The sequence below is a fragment of the Ochotona princeps genome, chromosome 3, assembly GCF_030435755.1.
Source record: "Ochotona princeps isolate mOchPri1 chromosome 3, mOchPri1.hap1, whole genome shotgun sequence".
NCBI classification, from domain to species: domain Eukaryota; kingdom Metazoa; phylum Chordata; class Mammalia; order Lagomorpha; family Ochotonidae; genus Ochotona; species Ochotona princeps.
The window spans coordinates 8,838,878-8,852,578 of record NC_080834.1 but is presented as its reverse complement, the minus strand read 5'-3'; the positions used below and the strand labels follow the sequence as shown (position 1 = coordinate 8,852,578).

The 13,701-nt window shown below is 40.6% G+C and overlaps 1 protein-coding gene across 1 annotated transcript in view; it reads right to left on the bottom strand.

Annotated features, from left to right (window-relative positions):
- Nucleotides 1-13,418, bottom strand: part of CPB1 (carboxypeptidase B1) — a 30,131-nt gene extending 16,713 nt beyond the window's left edge. Inside the window, exons 1-6 of the mRNA XM_058661412.1 lie at nucleotides 13,172-13,418; nucleotides 12,972-13,047; nucleotides 8,751-8,875; nucleotides 1,836-1,935; nucleotides 1,649-1,750; nucleotides 705-806 (exon numbers count right to left, since the gene is read on the bottom strand). Coding sequence (XP_058517395.1) covers nucleotides 705-806; nucleotides 1,649-1,750; nucleotides 1,836-1,935; nucleotides 8,751-8,875; nucleotides 12,972-13,047; nucleotides 13,172-13,242 — 576 coding nt within the window. The 5' untranslated portion in view covers nucleotides 13,243-13,418. The remainder of the gene's footprint in view (nucleotides 1-704; nucleotides 807-1,648; nucleotides 1,751-1,835; nucleotides 1,936-8,750; nucleotides 8,876-12,971; nucleotides 13,048-13,171) is intronic.
- Between the last annotated feature and the right edge of the window lie 283 nt (nucleotides 13,419-13,701).

Here is a 13,701-nt window from a genome sequence, read left to right as displayed (position 1 = left end):
ATGCTGTATCATTGGAATTAATATAGAACGAAAAATCCTATCATGGGCAGTAGAGACCACGATGTACTTTTTCTTTTACTCTGGAATATATTATCATGGTCCAGTTGATGATTTATTCACAGCTGTTTACTTTTTTTAATTTTAAAATTTGAGACAAAGATACACATAAACACACATGGGAATAGACGGACAATGTGGCGTCTTCTGCTCATTGGCTTATGTCTCAAATATGTGCAATGGCTCAAGACTGGGCCAGGACAAAGATAGGCGTCAAGAACTCAAGGTAGGTCTCCCATGTGATTGTCAGGGACTCAGTTCCTTGAACATCAGTCGCATCAGCAGGAACATGTAACTGGGAGCAAGATATAGGAATCGGATCCAGACAGAACAGTGTGGGGTGCAGGTGTCTTGAGGAATGCCTGAGCTACTAGACCAGCAAGCATTAGGATGGCTAATCCACTATAGTCACCGTCAGTTTCTCCTCTAAAATGTGGGTGACAAAGCTATTCAACAAGTGAGATTCAAATAAAGGAAGTTTCCTTTTAAAAATCTTATTTGTTTATAAACAAACAAACGGTAACTTGGAATTGTGCACATTTTTTTTCTGTGTTATTTTCTTTTGTTTTCGCCAGATTATCAGAAATGAAATGAGATTAAAACCGCTTTCTACTTCTCTTTGCCAAAGATCACTTGTACATACTGACCTCTTTCACAAACCACTGGCAAAATGCAGGAGAAATCCATTCTCTGGCGTGAAAGCCGCAGTCTAGGAAAATAGCAGGCTTATTTGATTTGCTTTTGCCAACCTATTGCAAACAAAGGGAAAAGGGAAACTGATTTATCATGTAGCACTCAGGGGTTAACACTCACTACCTTATGGGTGTTGTACTCAACAGGCGAAACTTGACACCAGCAAGAGATACAGCCCGTGATTAAATTAAAATCCTACACCAGCACAGCGTGCTCTTGCCTCTAGACACAAAGTTGGAGCTCAGGGCTTACATGGCTGTTTATTATTTTTATTAAGCCTGACAAGCTCATATTTTCAAAAGATGCTTGATTACCCAGCTTCATTGTACTCACGTGGAGCTGATTTCCAGCTGCTATTATTGGGTGACATGACCAAGACAACTGGATGAGTAATTAGAAGTAATCATGAGTGTTGCTAATCCTGTAAGAGTTTTTCCTTCTCTCTGCTTATTCGTCTTTTTATTTCCTTCATTAGAATTACGCGACAAAAATGGTGTTAGATGACAGAAACAAATTGTTGATACGTGGTGTAATGTTGTCTGATAGACGTGAAGTTTATGAACCTCTTTAGCAAATGGATTTGCAAACAACAGCTGGGAGAGAAGAATTTCATCAAGGTAGACGATCATTTACATTGCTTACAGGAATGTGGTGAAATTTATAGGACTGCTCTCTTATTTTATTGCATTTTTTTCCTTTTGAATAAATCAAAATAATGATTTAAAAATCCACGTATGATGAGAGAAGCTGGAGACTCTGAGTCCCTGGGGGAGATGGGCTGGGAAAGAGTTATAACGGTGCTTGGGATTAGCATGTCTGTGAAACAGATGTGAATGTGTTCACATCCATTGATTTAAAGCCCTCAGACGTGGCAAGGTCATGGTTAAAAAACAATTACCTTGAGGACGTAAATAGAGCGCCCTTCAAATGTGGTTCCGAGGACACTGCGAGAGATGAGGTTTGGATTCTGAGCGGCCACTTCTTTGGTCCAAGCCTCTATCTACCAAGCAGAAACATTCTTGGGTTAATGGGATAATACTGGTCCAATTTCCAAAGCAACGTCTTTCTAAATGTGTGTGTCATACCGTGTCCCAATTGTTGTACTTCACGTAGCTGTGTCCAGTTGCTCGGACCTGGCTGTCGAATTGCTCCTCCAACACATGCTTCAGGTTATCTATCAGCACCCTGCGAGGAATCAAAGTGGGGGCTGCTATGAACAGGAGAATAGTTTTCCAGTGAACACACAGGCGACCCCAGAACCAGGGCTTTAGAAGCTGGTACAGTGCGTTCTCCAAGGGTTCCCATGCTGACATTGGAGCGTACCTCATGACCTTCAACCTGAGCTGCTCAGGGCTTGATTCAAAGTTTCTGAAGAACTTAAAATAATTTTCAAAGGCATACGTGAAGGTAAATATGCAAGACTTGATTGTCCCCTGTTACTGTGAGATGGGAGTGTGTCTGGAAGGGACAGCTAGTTTGGACACCCACAGCATCGAAGACAGCACTGAACATTACAGACTAGCTTGCAGAAACTTGTGCTACATAGAGCCAAGCCTTGAAAAGGTTTTATCTGACACACAGGGAATAGCAGCCAAACATCAAAAGTCTACTTTTCATCCAGCTGCCCCAAGGCCACTCTGATGTCATCTGTCAGGGACATCCTGTGATCCCCCTCCTGGTCACTCCTTCTTTTGGTGGACTTGAGTATGAACTTGTGCCCATTTATGGAAAATGGGATAAATTGCTAAAACGTGATATCTGCCTCTCACAAAATGCAAATACTATCTTAATCTCTTAACTGTTTTAAGAGAGTGTTTTAAAAAGGGAGCCGATTTGAACGTTTATTTTGTAGAAAGCAATGTTTCTTCTGAGCAGCCATCAGTATTATGTAAATTTTCTATGGACGTTGCAAAAGGCCACAAATTCAGTGGTTTAGTACAGCATGAATCATTTTACAATTCTATAGATGAGAAGACCAAAGCAGGTCTCCCTGGGCTGGGAGCAGGGCATCCAGAGCCTTTCTGGAGGCTCCAGGTAGAGTGCTTCCTGGAGCTCACTGTCGCCTTATGGCTGCCTGCTGTCCTCAGTTGCAGCCTTCCCCCTCCAGCTTCCAAACTGGCAGGAGCACACACCTTCCCTCTCCGAGCCAGTCAGTCTGACTGTTCTCTACTTCCTTCTGTACTGATTATTTTTCTTTAAAACAGTAACAAAAATTTTATTTACTTACTGGAAAGGCAGAGAGAGAGAGAAAGATCCTCCATCTGCTGGCAAATGGCTAAGATTGCCAGGGATGGGCCTAGCTGCAGCCAGGAGCCAAGAGGCAGTAGCTTCTTCCAGGTCTCCCGTGTGAATAGCAGAGACCCAGGCATGTGGCCATCTTCCACTGCTCTTGAAGACACATTAAAAGGATCCTGAATTGGAAGTGGAGCAACCAGCACTCCCATATAGGATGCTCACCTCACAAGCAGTGGCTTAGCCTCCCACACCACAGCACTGCTCCCTCTTCAATTTAAAGACTTTGGTGTTTCTATTGTACCTACCTGAATAACCCAGAATCATCTCCCTACTTCAAGCCAGCTGATCAGGGAATTTAATTCCACCTATAACCATAAGACCTATTTGTAATGTAACATAACATTGAATTTAGGACGCAGATATTTTCAGGAGACTCTTGTTTGGCCTGCTCAGTGGTTATAGTAGGTACTGTATTTAACACATGAAATAGGTTGTTATAAGATAGGTTGAGAAATAGTTTTATATGACTCATAAATTGATGTAAAAAAGACATTTACCCCTCTTCCTTAATTTCATTACTGGAATGGGGCCATTTGCTCAGTAGATAATCAATGTCTTCAATCCTCAAATGCAGTGACTTGACTTAAACTCAGTGGCCTTAATCATTCATACAATTGTTTTCCAAGGTTTATGAAAAAATAAAAAATTTGCCAGTAAACACCTTCATAAAGGACAGTCAACATGCAGGAACTAAAGCCAGAATAAAGACAAGGAAAATCAGTTTCAAGGATAACAAAAAAATGAAATAGGCCAAAAAGTACAGCAAAGCAAGTGAAACAAAAACCTGGACCTGTGAAAAAATACTCAACACACATTAAAAAACATTTCCATATTAATCCAAAAAACAAAAACAAAAACATTCTACCTTACTCTCTGACTGAACGACAGGACAAAAAATAGAACCAACCCACCAATCAACCAACCAAACCAACAACAGGCTAAGAGGTAATCGTAAATGACATCTGCCCTCACTTAGGAAGATTTCCTTTTTTTTTTTTTCCAAAAACAATGAAAATATAATCTAAGCCACATGCCTTCCTATTTGATGCCCACTGGTTAAGTGCTTCCAGGCACTCCTTGACCTCAACTTTCTGTCATGGGCCCTACCTGGTGGCTCAGTTAGCCTAAATCTTCACCTTTCAAGTGCTGAGATCCTGTATTGGCACCAGTTTGTGCCCCAGCTGCTCTATTTCCCATCCAGGTTCCTGCTTACAGCCTGGAAAAGCAGTGGAGGATGGCTCAAAGCCTTGGGACCCTGCACCTGCATGGAAGGCCTAGAAGAAGCTCCTGGCTCTAAATTGGCTCAGCCTGGTCATTGTGGTCATTTGAAGAATGAACCAGTGGATGGAAGATCTTTCTCCATCTATCTCCTTTCCATATATCGGACCTGTATTTCCAATAAAAATAAGCATTAAAAAAAAGACTTTTGGAGAACATCTGTATCAAGCGGCATTACCACGGCCATATCTGATTTATCAGGAACCAGCTCTAGGTTGAGAGGCAGCAGAGCTTCCAGAGCATATGGTCACGCTTTGATCTGCACCTGTTCCTCAAGTTCAAGTTGTTTAGGAGAATCAGCGATGATATGAAGGGTAGTGTTTTGTTTGATACTAAGAACGGATAATCTGTTAGAGTTGCTGCTGTGTTAAATATTAAAGATTTCTCATCAATAGCCAGGACAAAGAACCATAAAACACAGTTAGTTAAATTTAAGATGACACCCAAGAGTAAGTTTCTTTGGTAACTTACAAAAGAGCGCCATTATGATGTTGAATTGTGGTGCTGGCTTTTTCCTGAAGGCAAGAAATTGACCTTGGATGATCCTGTCTAGCCTTATGATTATTTTATTTTATTAGATTTAGGACAAAGTGCTATTTCTGCTGTATTATAGAATATTATTACTAAATAATGAGCTTCTCTCCTAGAAGATTAAAACAATGCCTCTTTATATAACAGGGATTGCATTATGGCTCCAAAATGCAGAGGCACGCGCATGATTTCATACTTCCAATCACTGCTTTTATGGTGCCATCCAACTTCTTCCTTTTTCTTTTTTTAAACATGCAAGCAAATTAAATAACCAAGACTCCCCACAAAGCTGGAACAGGCTGTCTGAGAGGGGAGGGGAGATATGATTCACTTTTAGTTCCTGGATAATATGGCCCGGTGCTATTGAAAGACACTTCTAAGAGCCATGGGTACTGGAGGGCATGGGCCAGTGTGACTTACAGAGAACAATGTTCTTGACGTACATAGAAGAATGATCATGTTGATGGCTGGCAGCACTCAGTCTCTCTCCGAGAAAACATGAAAATAATCTTTCTGTCATTTGTAGAAAAGCATTCTTATGGCTGCCCAGTCAGCTTAGCCTCAGAATTCTAAGCTGGAGATCACACCAGCAGATTCCTACTGCTTCTGCAACTAAGGGTGCAACTTAGACCTTCCAAACTAGTTACCTTTCATTTTGCAAACACTTTAAATTTCTTCCATACTTCAGGATCTGATTTAGAAGGTGTCAGTAAATGACACTTGTCTTGCTGAGGAAGTAGGAACCAAGGAAGATCTGAAAGGTTATTTTGGTGGACATGGTACAGTGAGTGGTTCAAACTATAGCAAACACAACTGCAAATCCTTGCCAGCAGGAAACTGTCCAAATACGAAGTAGCTACCATGTGAAGCAATAATGGGATGCACAGCGACTGTTCGCAGCCCCAGCAAGGATATTGCTCGCGTGTTTCTTCAAGATTACCAGGGACTTATTATTATTTAATATTTAGGGAATTATAGGGTATAAATGAACTCAGCAGTGAACAGAAAAGCAAAAATTAACAAGATCTTAACCCTCAGGGAAAATCCTATGTTCTGAATGAGGCAATGTTTATACACGACATTGTGAAAATTTACCACTGGAAAAAAGAGTGAATTTACTGCTAGCTCTGTGAATGATTGGCAGGTGACTGAAAAGCCTTTCACTGTTTTGTGATTTGAGTCCAATGAAGACATTATCCAGGTGGCTAGGGTTGGTTTCTGATCTCTCTTTTTAAAAACAATTATAAAGAAACCATCTTGTAAATGCTGCTGAAGGCTCCTAAAGGCTAGGATGTTAGAAGTCCTTTCTAGTGTAAGAGGAAGGGCAACATGTCATAGGCATGCATCTTATCACTTTCTGAAATTTGCTAGGTTATCTTTCTGTTTTAAAGACAGCCAGCACTTAAGGTCACATTTTGATATTTGCCCCAGGCAAAAGCAGACAGTTAAGCTATGTGAGGCATGAGAATGGCTAAACAGATATGGAAGTCAGTAGGGAGAGTGTTCAGACAATTGAAAATTGAGATACCCTATGACCCAGCTATCCTGCTCCTGGAAATATTTCCAAATAAAGTGAAATCTGCATATGAGAAAGTGACCCGCAACCCTACTTTCATGGCAGCACAATTCACAATAGTGAAGACATCGAAACAACCCAGAGATCCATTGAAAGAGGAATGGATAAAGAAACCATGGTACATCTACCTCACGGAATACTACACAGCCATAAAGAATGAACCAAGTGGTCTCAACTGGAGACCATTACACTTGGAGAAACAACCAGTCTCCAAAGGACTGTTCTCGGATACAAGACAAACTTCATGCAAAATACAAAACAAATGGGTGAGTTATATAATGGAGACTAGCATACTAAGAAGTGAAGATGCATTGCAGTATGCATCTCTACTCCCAAATAAAAGAAAGACTCCCAGTGAAACTGCTAAATATATCTCGACAATATGATACTAGATTTTCTACCTTTGCCCATTCCTACAGTGCCATGATACGCATAACTAGCAGAATGCTGGACTTGTAACAGTTACTGAAGGACCATACTATTATAATAATACAGAGGAAAACAGTGTATGTGTGGTGGGGGGGGAGAACGAGGAGGGAAGAAGGGGAAAGGGAGGGGAATTTCCCATACCTATCAAGCTGTATCAAGGAAAATAATAAAACAATTTAAGAAATGAAAAACCCACCCAAATAGTTTCTATTTTTGCAGCTATCAACCATAGCAGCATTCTCAGCAGTACGAGTGTCAGTTGCAATTTATTTTCACATTCTTTTATGTCAATATCACTACAACTCTTTGAGAGAGGGATTGTAGCTTCACTTTATGATAAGGAAACTGAGGTTTGGAAGGATGACGACCATTATTACCCTATGTAGTGGTCAAGAGGATTCAGAGCCAGGGTTGGGATCCAGTCTTATTTTCCTTCCAACACATTTAGAGGTTGTATAACGCTACACCACTTCTCTTGATGGAAATTAAGACATCACAGGTGACAGTTCATACAGTTATCAATAGAACAAATACTATTATATATTTTTAAGATGTGGAAAACCAAAGAAAATTTCTAATGTTAAAATTTGTAGGTCATGAGCCCGACATGATGGCTCAATGGCTAAGTCCTCACCTTGCAAGTGCTGGGATGTTCAAGGGGCACTGATTTGTGTCCTGGCTGGTTCACTTCCCACCCAGCTCCCTGTTTATCGCCTGGGAAAGCAACAAAGTATGGCTGAAAACTTTGAGCCCCTGCATGTGAGGCCTGGAAGAAGCTCCTGGCTTGGATTGGCTTGAATCTGTAAATCTACTCTGCCTTACTATAAAATATAAACAGCTCTTTTAAAAATTTTCTAGGTCATATTTTCTGGACACATATTGAAGATTTTGGATAAATATTTGAATATTCAGAACTGGAACCCAAATATGGTCTTTAGTGCTTCCTGTCTACTGCTCAAGGAGGACCTGCGCTCTACACTGAAGGCTTCGGGGATTTCTGTCCCCAAATGCCTACGCCTCCAGGTCAGCATGGTGTCTCACACTTCCAAGCTTTGTTCTTTGACTAGAGTATGCTTTCTCACCCTGGCTGACTCCTCCTTGCCTGTAGTTCTCAGCTGAAGCTTCATTTCCTAGCACAGAACTCTCTGCTACATTTGGTCTATTCTCCCAAATTCTTAATCCCCAATCTGTTGTCTCCTATAGAAGATGGGCCACTTTTAGCCCTTTCAGTGTTTAATCCATGTGTGCATCCATGATCTATTTGTTGGATTAACAAATGGACTACCGCCTGTACTGATCATCTTGAAAGGACTAGCTGGATGAGCAGGGTACTTGGGGAAAGTTTATATGGGGTCACCTGCTGAAACAACTTGTCTCCAGGCTTTGGCAGATCACTCTTTTCTGACTTCTCTCTGTTTCCTATCACTAGAGATAGTGATGGGACCTCGCTATGAAAAAACCAAAACCAAAAACCAAAAACCCAATCAGTGAGGTCAATCAAACCGACTTAAGTTATGCTCTTCATAGGCCTAGCTGATCACCTACGAAGCAGAGCTGGTAGGATCTTGACCAGACACTGTGTCCAAGTATCTTTCCATTGTTTTGGCCCATTCTCTATTTATCACACAAGGCAGAAGCAGGGGAGATATCTGGCTGAAAATTTGGAGTTCAAAAGTCAACACCATTTTCACGTTAGGAATAATGAAGTCCAAACATCGTCAGGATTGAAGTCTTCATGTTTGGAACCTACTGTGCCACTCTCTATGGAACCCTAAGGATGTCATGATCTTGGTCTATTTTTTAGCTTCCTGGAGTTACTCAAAGTCTCTGAGGTTAAGAATGCCATAGCTGCACGGGAGAGAATTTCAACAACTGTAAAACATGAGCTTACTCGTATTGAAGTTCATTCTGATTCAGAAAGTTCTCGACAGAGTCGATATCTTCTGCTTTAACACGAAAGTCAACAGCACTGTGAGGGCTGATTTGTGAGGCAGAATCTGGTTTCCAGAAGTCAATCTGTATAAAAATTAAAATACATCATGTGGGACTCTGGTAACTGTGTGGGTTAATTATCATCTGAAAGCACACGAATGCTCTACTCCTTTTGTTTTCTAAATCAAATTATCCAAGAGATTTCTTTAAAGTACCTCCTTTGAGTGAGCAAGAGTTAGGACCAAGCAGATATTCATGGAAATGCTTATACACTTGACATTGATTGGTTACCAACAAGAAATTATATGAAGAACATATAATCTTTCCTCATGTTGTTAGTTAACTGTATGGTAATCCATAACTGCGTTGTTACATGTGTTGGTTTTTCTGGAGGACTTGTAGAGTTTGTGTAGTGCAACAATGTTCTTGGTAAATGCTATTGAACTAACTAAAGACACAAAATGAAACAGTGGGAAATTCTGTTTTTCCTTTTTGTTTTAACTACCGTGTTTTATCAGTTTTTATTGGAACTTAATCTGTGCAAGTTGCAGTAGTGTGTGGAACCAGGGACATCCTGAAATGTGGCTAGTAAGGAAGAAAAAAGATATTTTCCAAAATACATATTCTTGCCCTGTGACTGGAAACCAACTACTCTTGGGAGTCTAACCATGAACTGCCATGTTCAGGCTTTCATTCAGTGTGTGAAGACACATTGTAGTATGCATCTCTACTCCTGAATAAAAGGCGGGCTCTCAATGAGTCAGTTAAAGACACCTAGATAGTATAATTTTGGATTTTCTGCCTTCGCCTACAACCACATTGCCATGATACACATACAGAGCAGAATGTTGGACTTGTAACGATTTCTAAAAGATAACACTACCATGATAATAGGGGGCAAAATGATGGGAGAGGAAGATAGCAAGAGAGGAAGATAAGAGTGACAGAGGAATCCCTATATCAACAAAACTGTATCACAGAACATAATAATAACAATGAAAAAAAAAAAAAACCCTGCTGTCCAAATGTAGATGAAAAAGGAGAGGCTGGTAGAATACAATGTGGTCACAGGTCTCAACAGTACATTTAGTTCGCAAAATGATATGTTCACGGCCCGGCGGCGTGGCCTAGTGGCTAAAGTCCTCGCCTTGAACGCCCCTGGATCCCATATGGGCGCCGGTTCTAATCCTGGCAGCTCCACTTCCCATCCAGCTCCCTGCTTGTGGTCTGGGAAAGCAGTCGAGGATGGCCCAGTGCTTTGGGACCCTGCACCCGCGTGGGAGACCTGGAAGAGGTTCCTGGTTCCCGGCTTCGGATCGGCGCAGCACCGGCCGTTGTGGCTCACTTGGGGAGTGAATCATGGGATGGAGGATCTTCCTCTCTATCTCTCCTCCTCTGTGTATATCTGACTTTGTAATAAAATAAAATAAATCTTAAAAAAAAAAAAATGATATGTTCAAAAGCTAGGAGGAAGGACACATGGCCAAGGATGAATACAAAGATGGGATGGCCTTGCACTGATCTTATCAGGAAGACTACGGCCCAGATCATGCTGCTCGCAACTGCTGAGGAGAATGAAAATCTCTTCAATTCTGTTAGAAAGAGAAAAGAATAAAGCCACAGGAAGAGACAGAGGTAAACTCTTATTTGGCTGCTGTCTTTCCCAAGAAGGAATTGTACTGTCTCCTGCTTCTTCTTGTACTGAGAGGTGAATTTATCAGCAAGATAAGCAAAGAATTTTTCACGTGTTATAATTTAAACAAAAACACCTTCTCTGGAAAGAAAATACTGAGGCCCAAGGAATGAAGGAATTAATAGGATTAAAAATCTCAGAACTAATGGCACTAACAGTAACAAAAGCTTACTTAGCTTTTATTATTATTTATAAATACTTGACTTACATTAACCCTTTTAAAATATGCCAACCATCCTACAAGGTGTCCCTGTTTCATTTGCCAGATGATAAGGCCAGGAATTGAACTCAGAGAGCATCCGTCCAGATTCCTCTCTGATGATCATAAAGTGCTGAATTCTAGGGAACTCTTAAAAGTGCCACAGATGTGGTTGTGGAACTGTCTTAGCAATCTTGGAAGAATCAGAGCTTGAAGAGCTCACTTTGGAGTGGAGGGGGTGAGTCTTGGATCCTGTAAGTGGTAGAGCAGGTGAAGGCCAGGAGCGGGAGCTCTCGGGCCATGGCATGGAGTGAGCAAAGCTGCAGAGTAAACTGGAAGCAGATGGGTTGTGAATGCTCAGGAAACGAAGCTGTGATCTCTGGGAGCCAGCATGGTTCAGAGTAAGACTAAGTCAGGCTCAATTAGCGTCACCGTATTGGAAGAGATTGCTAACTTCGGAGAATGCTGAGTCTTGATCCCAGCAAAGCATCTGATGAAGTGTCTGCACTGGCATCCTTTTTAATAAGCCAGAAAGTGGCCCAGTGTCAACTCTGTGGGAATAGCACACTAACTCAGAGATGTTGAAAACCATGTGGCTGAGGAGCACAGGTGAATGAATCTCTTTCAGAGCTTAACGCTGGTTCTGGGAGTTTGGAGATTCATGATGACTAAATACTGAATGAATGAACCATGAAGGAGAATTCGGATTTGTGCTGACCCCCGAGTCACTTCAAATGCTTCCTTATCTGTGACAAAGGTAGCTGTTTGGCAATGGTGCCTACCAAATTTGTTGATGTTCTAAAGTTACAGGAAAGAATTATTTTTCTAGATAGCTGAATAAGATCTCAACATGCTGAAAAAGCCTAATAAGATACATTTTATCAGTAGAAACTTAAAATGTTGTATTTGCTTAAAACAGGAATTGGGCAAGCATATGGGAAAGATCACTTGTTTGAGGGAGGTTCTTGTGACAGAGAAGTATAACCTGATGGAATACAGATTTCATGTTAGCTATAAGTATTCTATGATTTCTAAAGATGCTAAAAACGATCTTGGGTCTTTGTTAATAAATGTCTGCTTTACAGATGAAGGCAAGCGATGGTTCTGTGGAATGTATCAATCAGAGAACACTAGACTTGATCATCAATTTCGGCAACTATGCACTGAGAACAGAACCAGAAATGGAAAGATCAGGCTCTATCTAGAAATGACCAGAATAATCAAGAGTCTGAAATCAGAGTTAAGGAACATCTGAGGAGGCCAGAGGATGAACACAGTCCTTGGTTTAGGTAGGTCTAGCAGGTCAGAGTTAGGGAGGGCAGTGTTCAAAATACTTAGGGCAAGAAAGAAAACTCTGGGAATAAGTTGGAAGGCAAATGGCCTGTTCTGAGAAGTAGCTTATCTACTACCTCTGGAAATACTCCAGCAGGCTTTCTCAGAGTCAGCAACCAAGGATGCTACTTCAAGGGAGGAATAAGAAATTCCCAGATTTGTCCGGAAGGTTGGAATAGACTATTGCAAGGCTAACCTTCTGGGTCTGAAATTATGACACATTCTACAATCTTCCTTCCTTTTTCTTTTCCCCACACCTTAGACATGAGAAATTACATATATATGAGCTATAAGTATTTTAATTTATAGGTTCATGAAGTAACAGCATTAGCCTAAGTGAAACTGTGGTCAATAATATTTTGCTGCCACATATTACGTATATAATTAGAAATGCCAGTTCTCACCCCACATTTAGTGATTTTTTTTCCTTAAGGAACACAGAGATTTCAGTGTCTTAAAAACAAACTCACTTTGTATCACTTCTTCTTATTCACTCCCCCCCAAATGGTATCATTAACGGAACTCAAAATCAAGGTCATGAAGCTGTTTGATTTGGAATGAAAGAAAATCAAAGAGAACAGATGATACATGGGATGTGGAAATGAATTTGAAGTTGGCCAAAAGCCCAGTTTCTCAGGAATATCCACGTTGATCATTTTTATCTTGTGCTTGAGTAGGGAAGTGAGTGCATAGTAGATGTTCTATGACCTTCCTAACAGTTACAACTCATCCAGCTGTTACGCTCTGGTAATTTTTTTAAAAGTTAGCGAGGATTTATAATGCTATAGGGTTTATGGCAATTTAACGGAGGCAGAAAAAGAAGATATGGTGCTTCTAAATGGTTCTCAAGTTCTTATTTCCTACTGCCCAAAGTGTTATCAGTAGAATTCATCTGTCATGTCTTTTTTCCTTTGATGGAATCACAATACAAACATTTTAAAATAAGTGTTCCTTACCTGGTTGACGCTGGCTAACTCTTGGATTAAGTTGATGTGAGTTTCATCTTCAACATTGACACGTAACACCTTCTCGCTGAATAGTGAAATAGCAGAACAACAGAAAATTTAAAATTGGCAATGTGTGCACGTTTGGGAGGAATGACCTTTTTTTTTTTTGTTGTTGTTGTTGTTGTTTTTTCCAGGAAAAGCTGACTTACCCATCAAAATGCTCATGAGAATGGTGAGCATTGGCCAGGGCCGCAGCCGCCAGAACCAGGATGGCCAGCATGGTGTCTGACCAGGTGTGCTGGCTTGGTCTCACCTGCTTTTATAATCCCAAATGTTCTTTGCTCTCTTTTCTGGCTGCAAATAGGCACTATCATGTCTTGATAGAGGATTTCGTGCTTTTCCTGGCAATGTTGCCTTGGTAGCTGTGTAAAGTCTGAAAGGATATCGTTCTCAACACCTGTGGAAATACCAAATAATCTCAAGTTCAACTTATTTATTTTGGATATCAGACCTTGACTAGTCTATGGGTAAATAACCTTTAAATGGAACCAATTTATAGTCTTTTTATTTCCATTTCAACTGAGAAGTCTATGCAATCATTTATGTAGATTTCAATGTAAAGTTTGAAAAGTATTAACAAATCTCTGTCCTCATATCTTAAACATTCCATACAAGAAAGAACGTGTCTTACCATAGGAATTTTTCTTGAGAAGCTTGCGGATCTATTTCTGTACCCTCT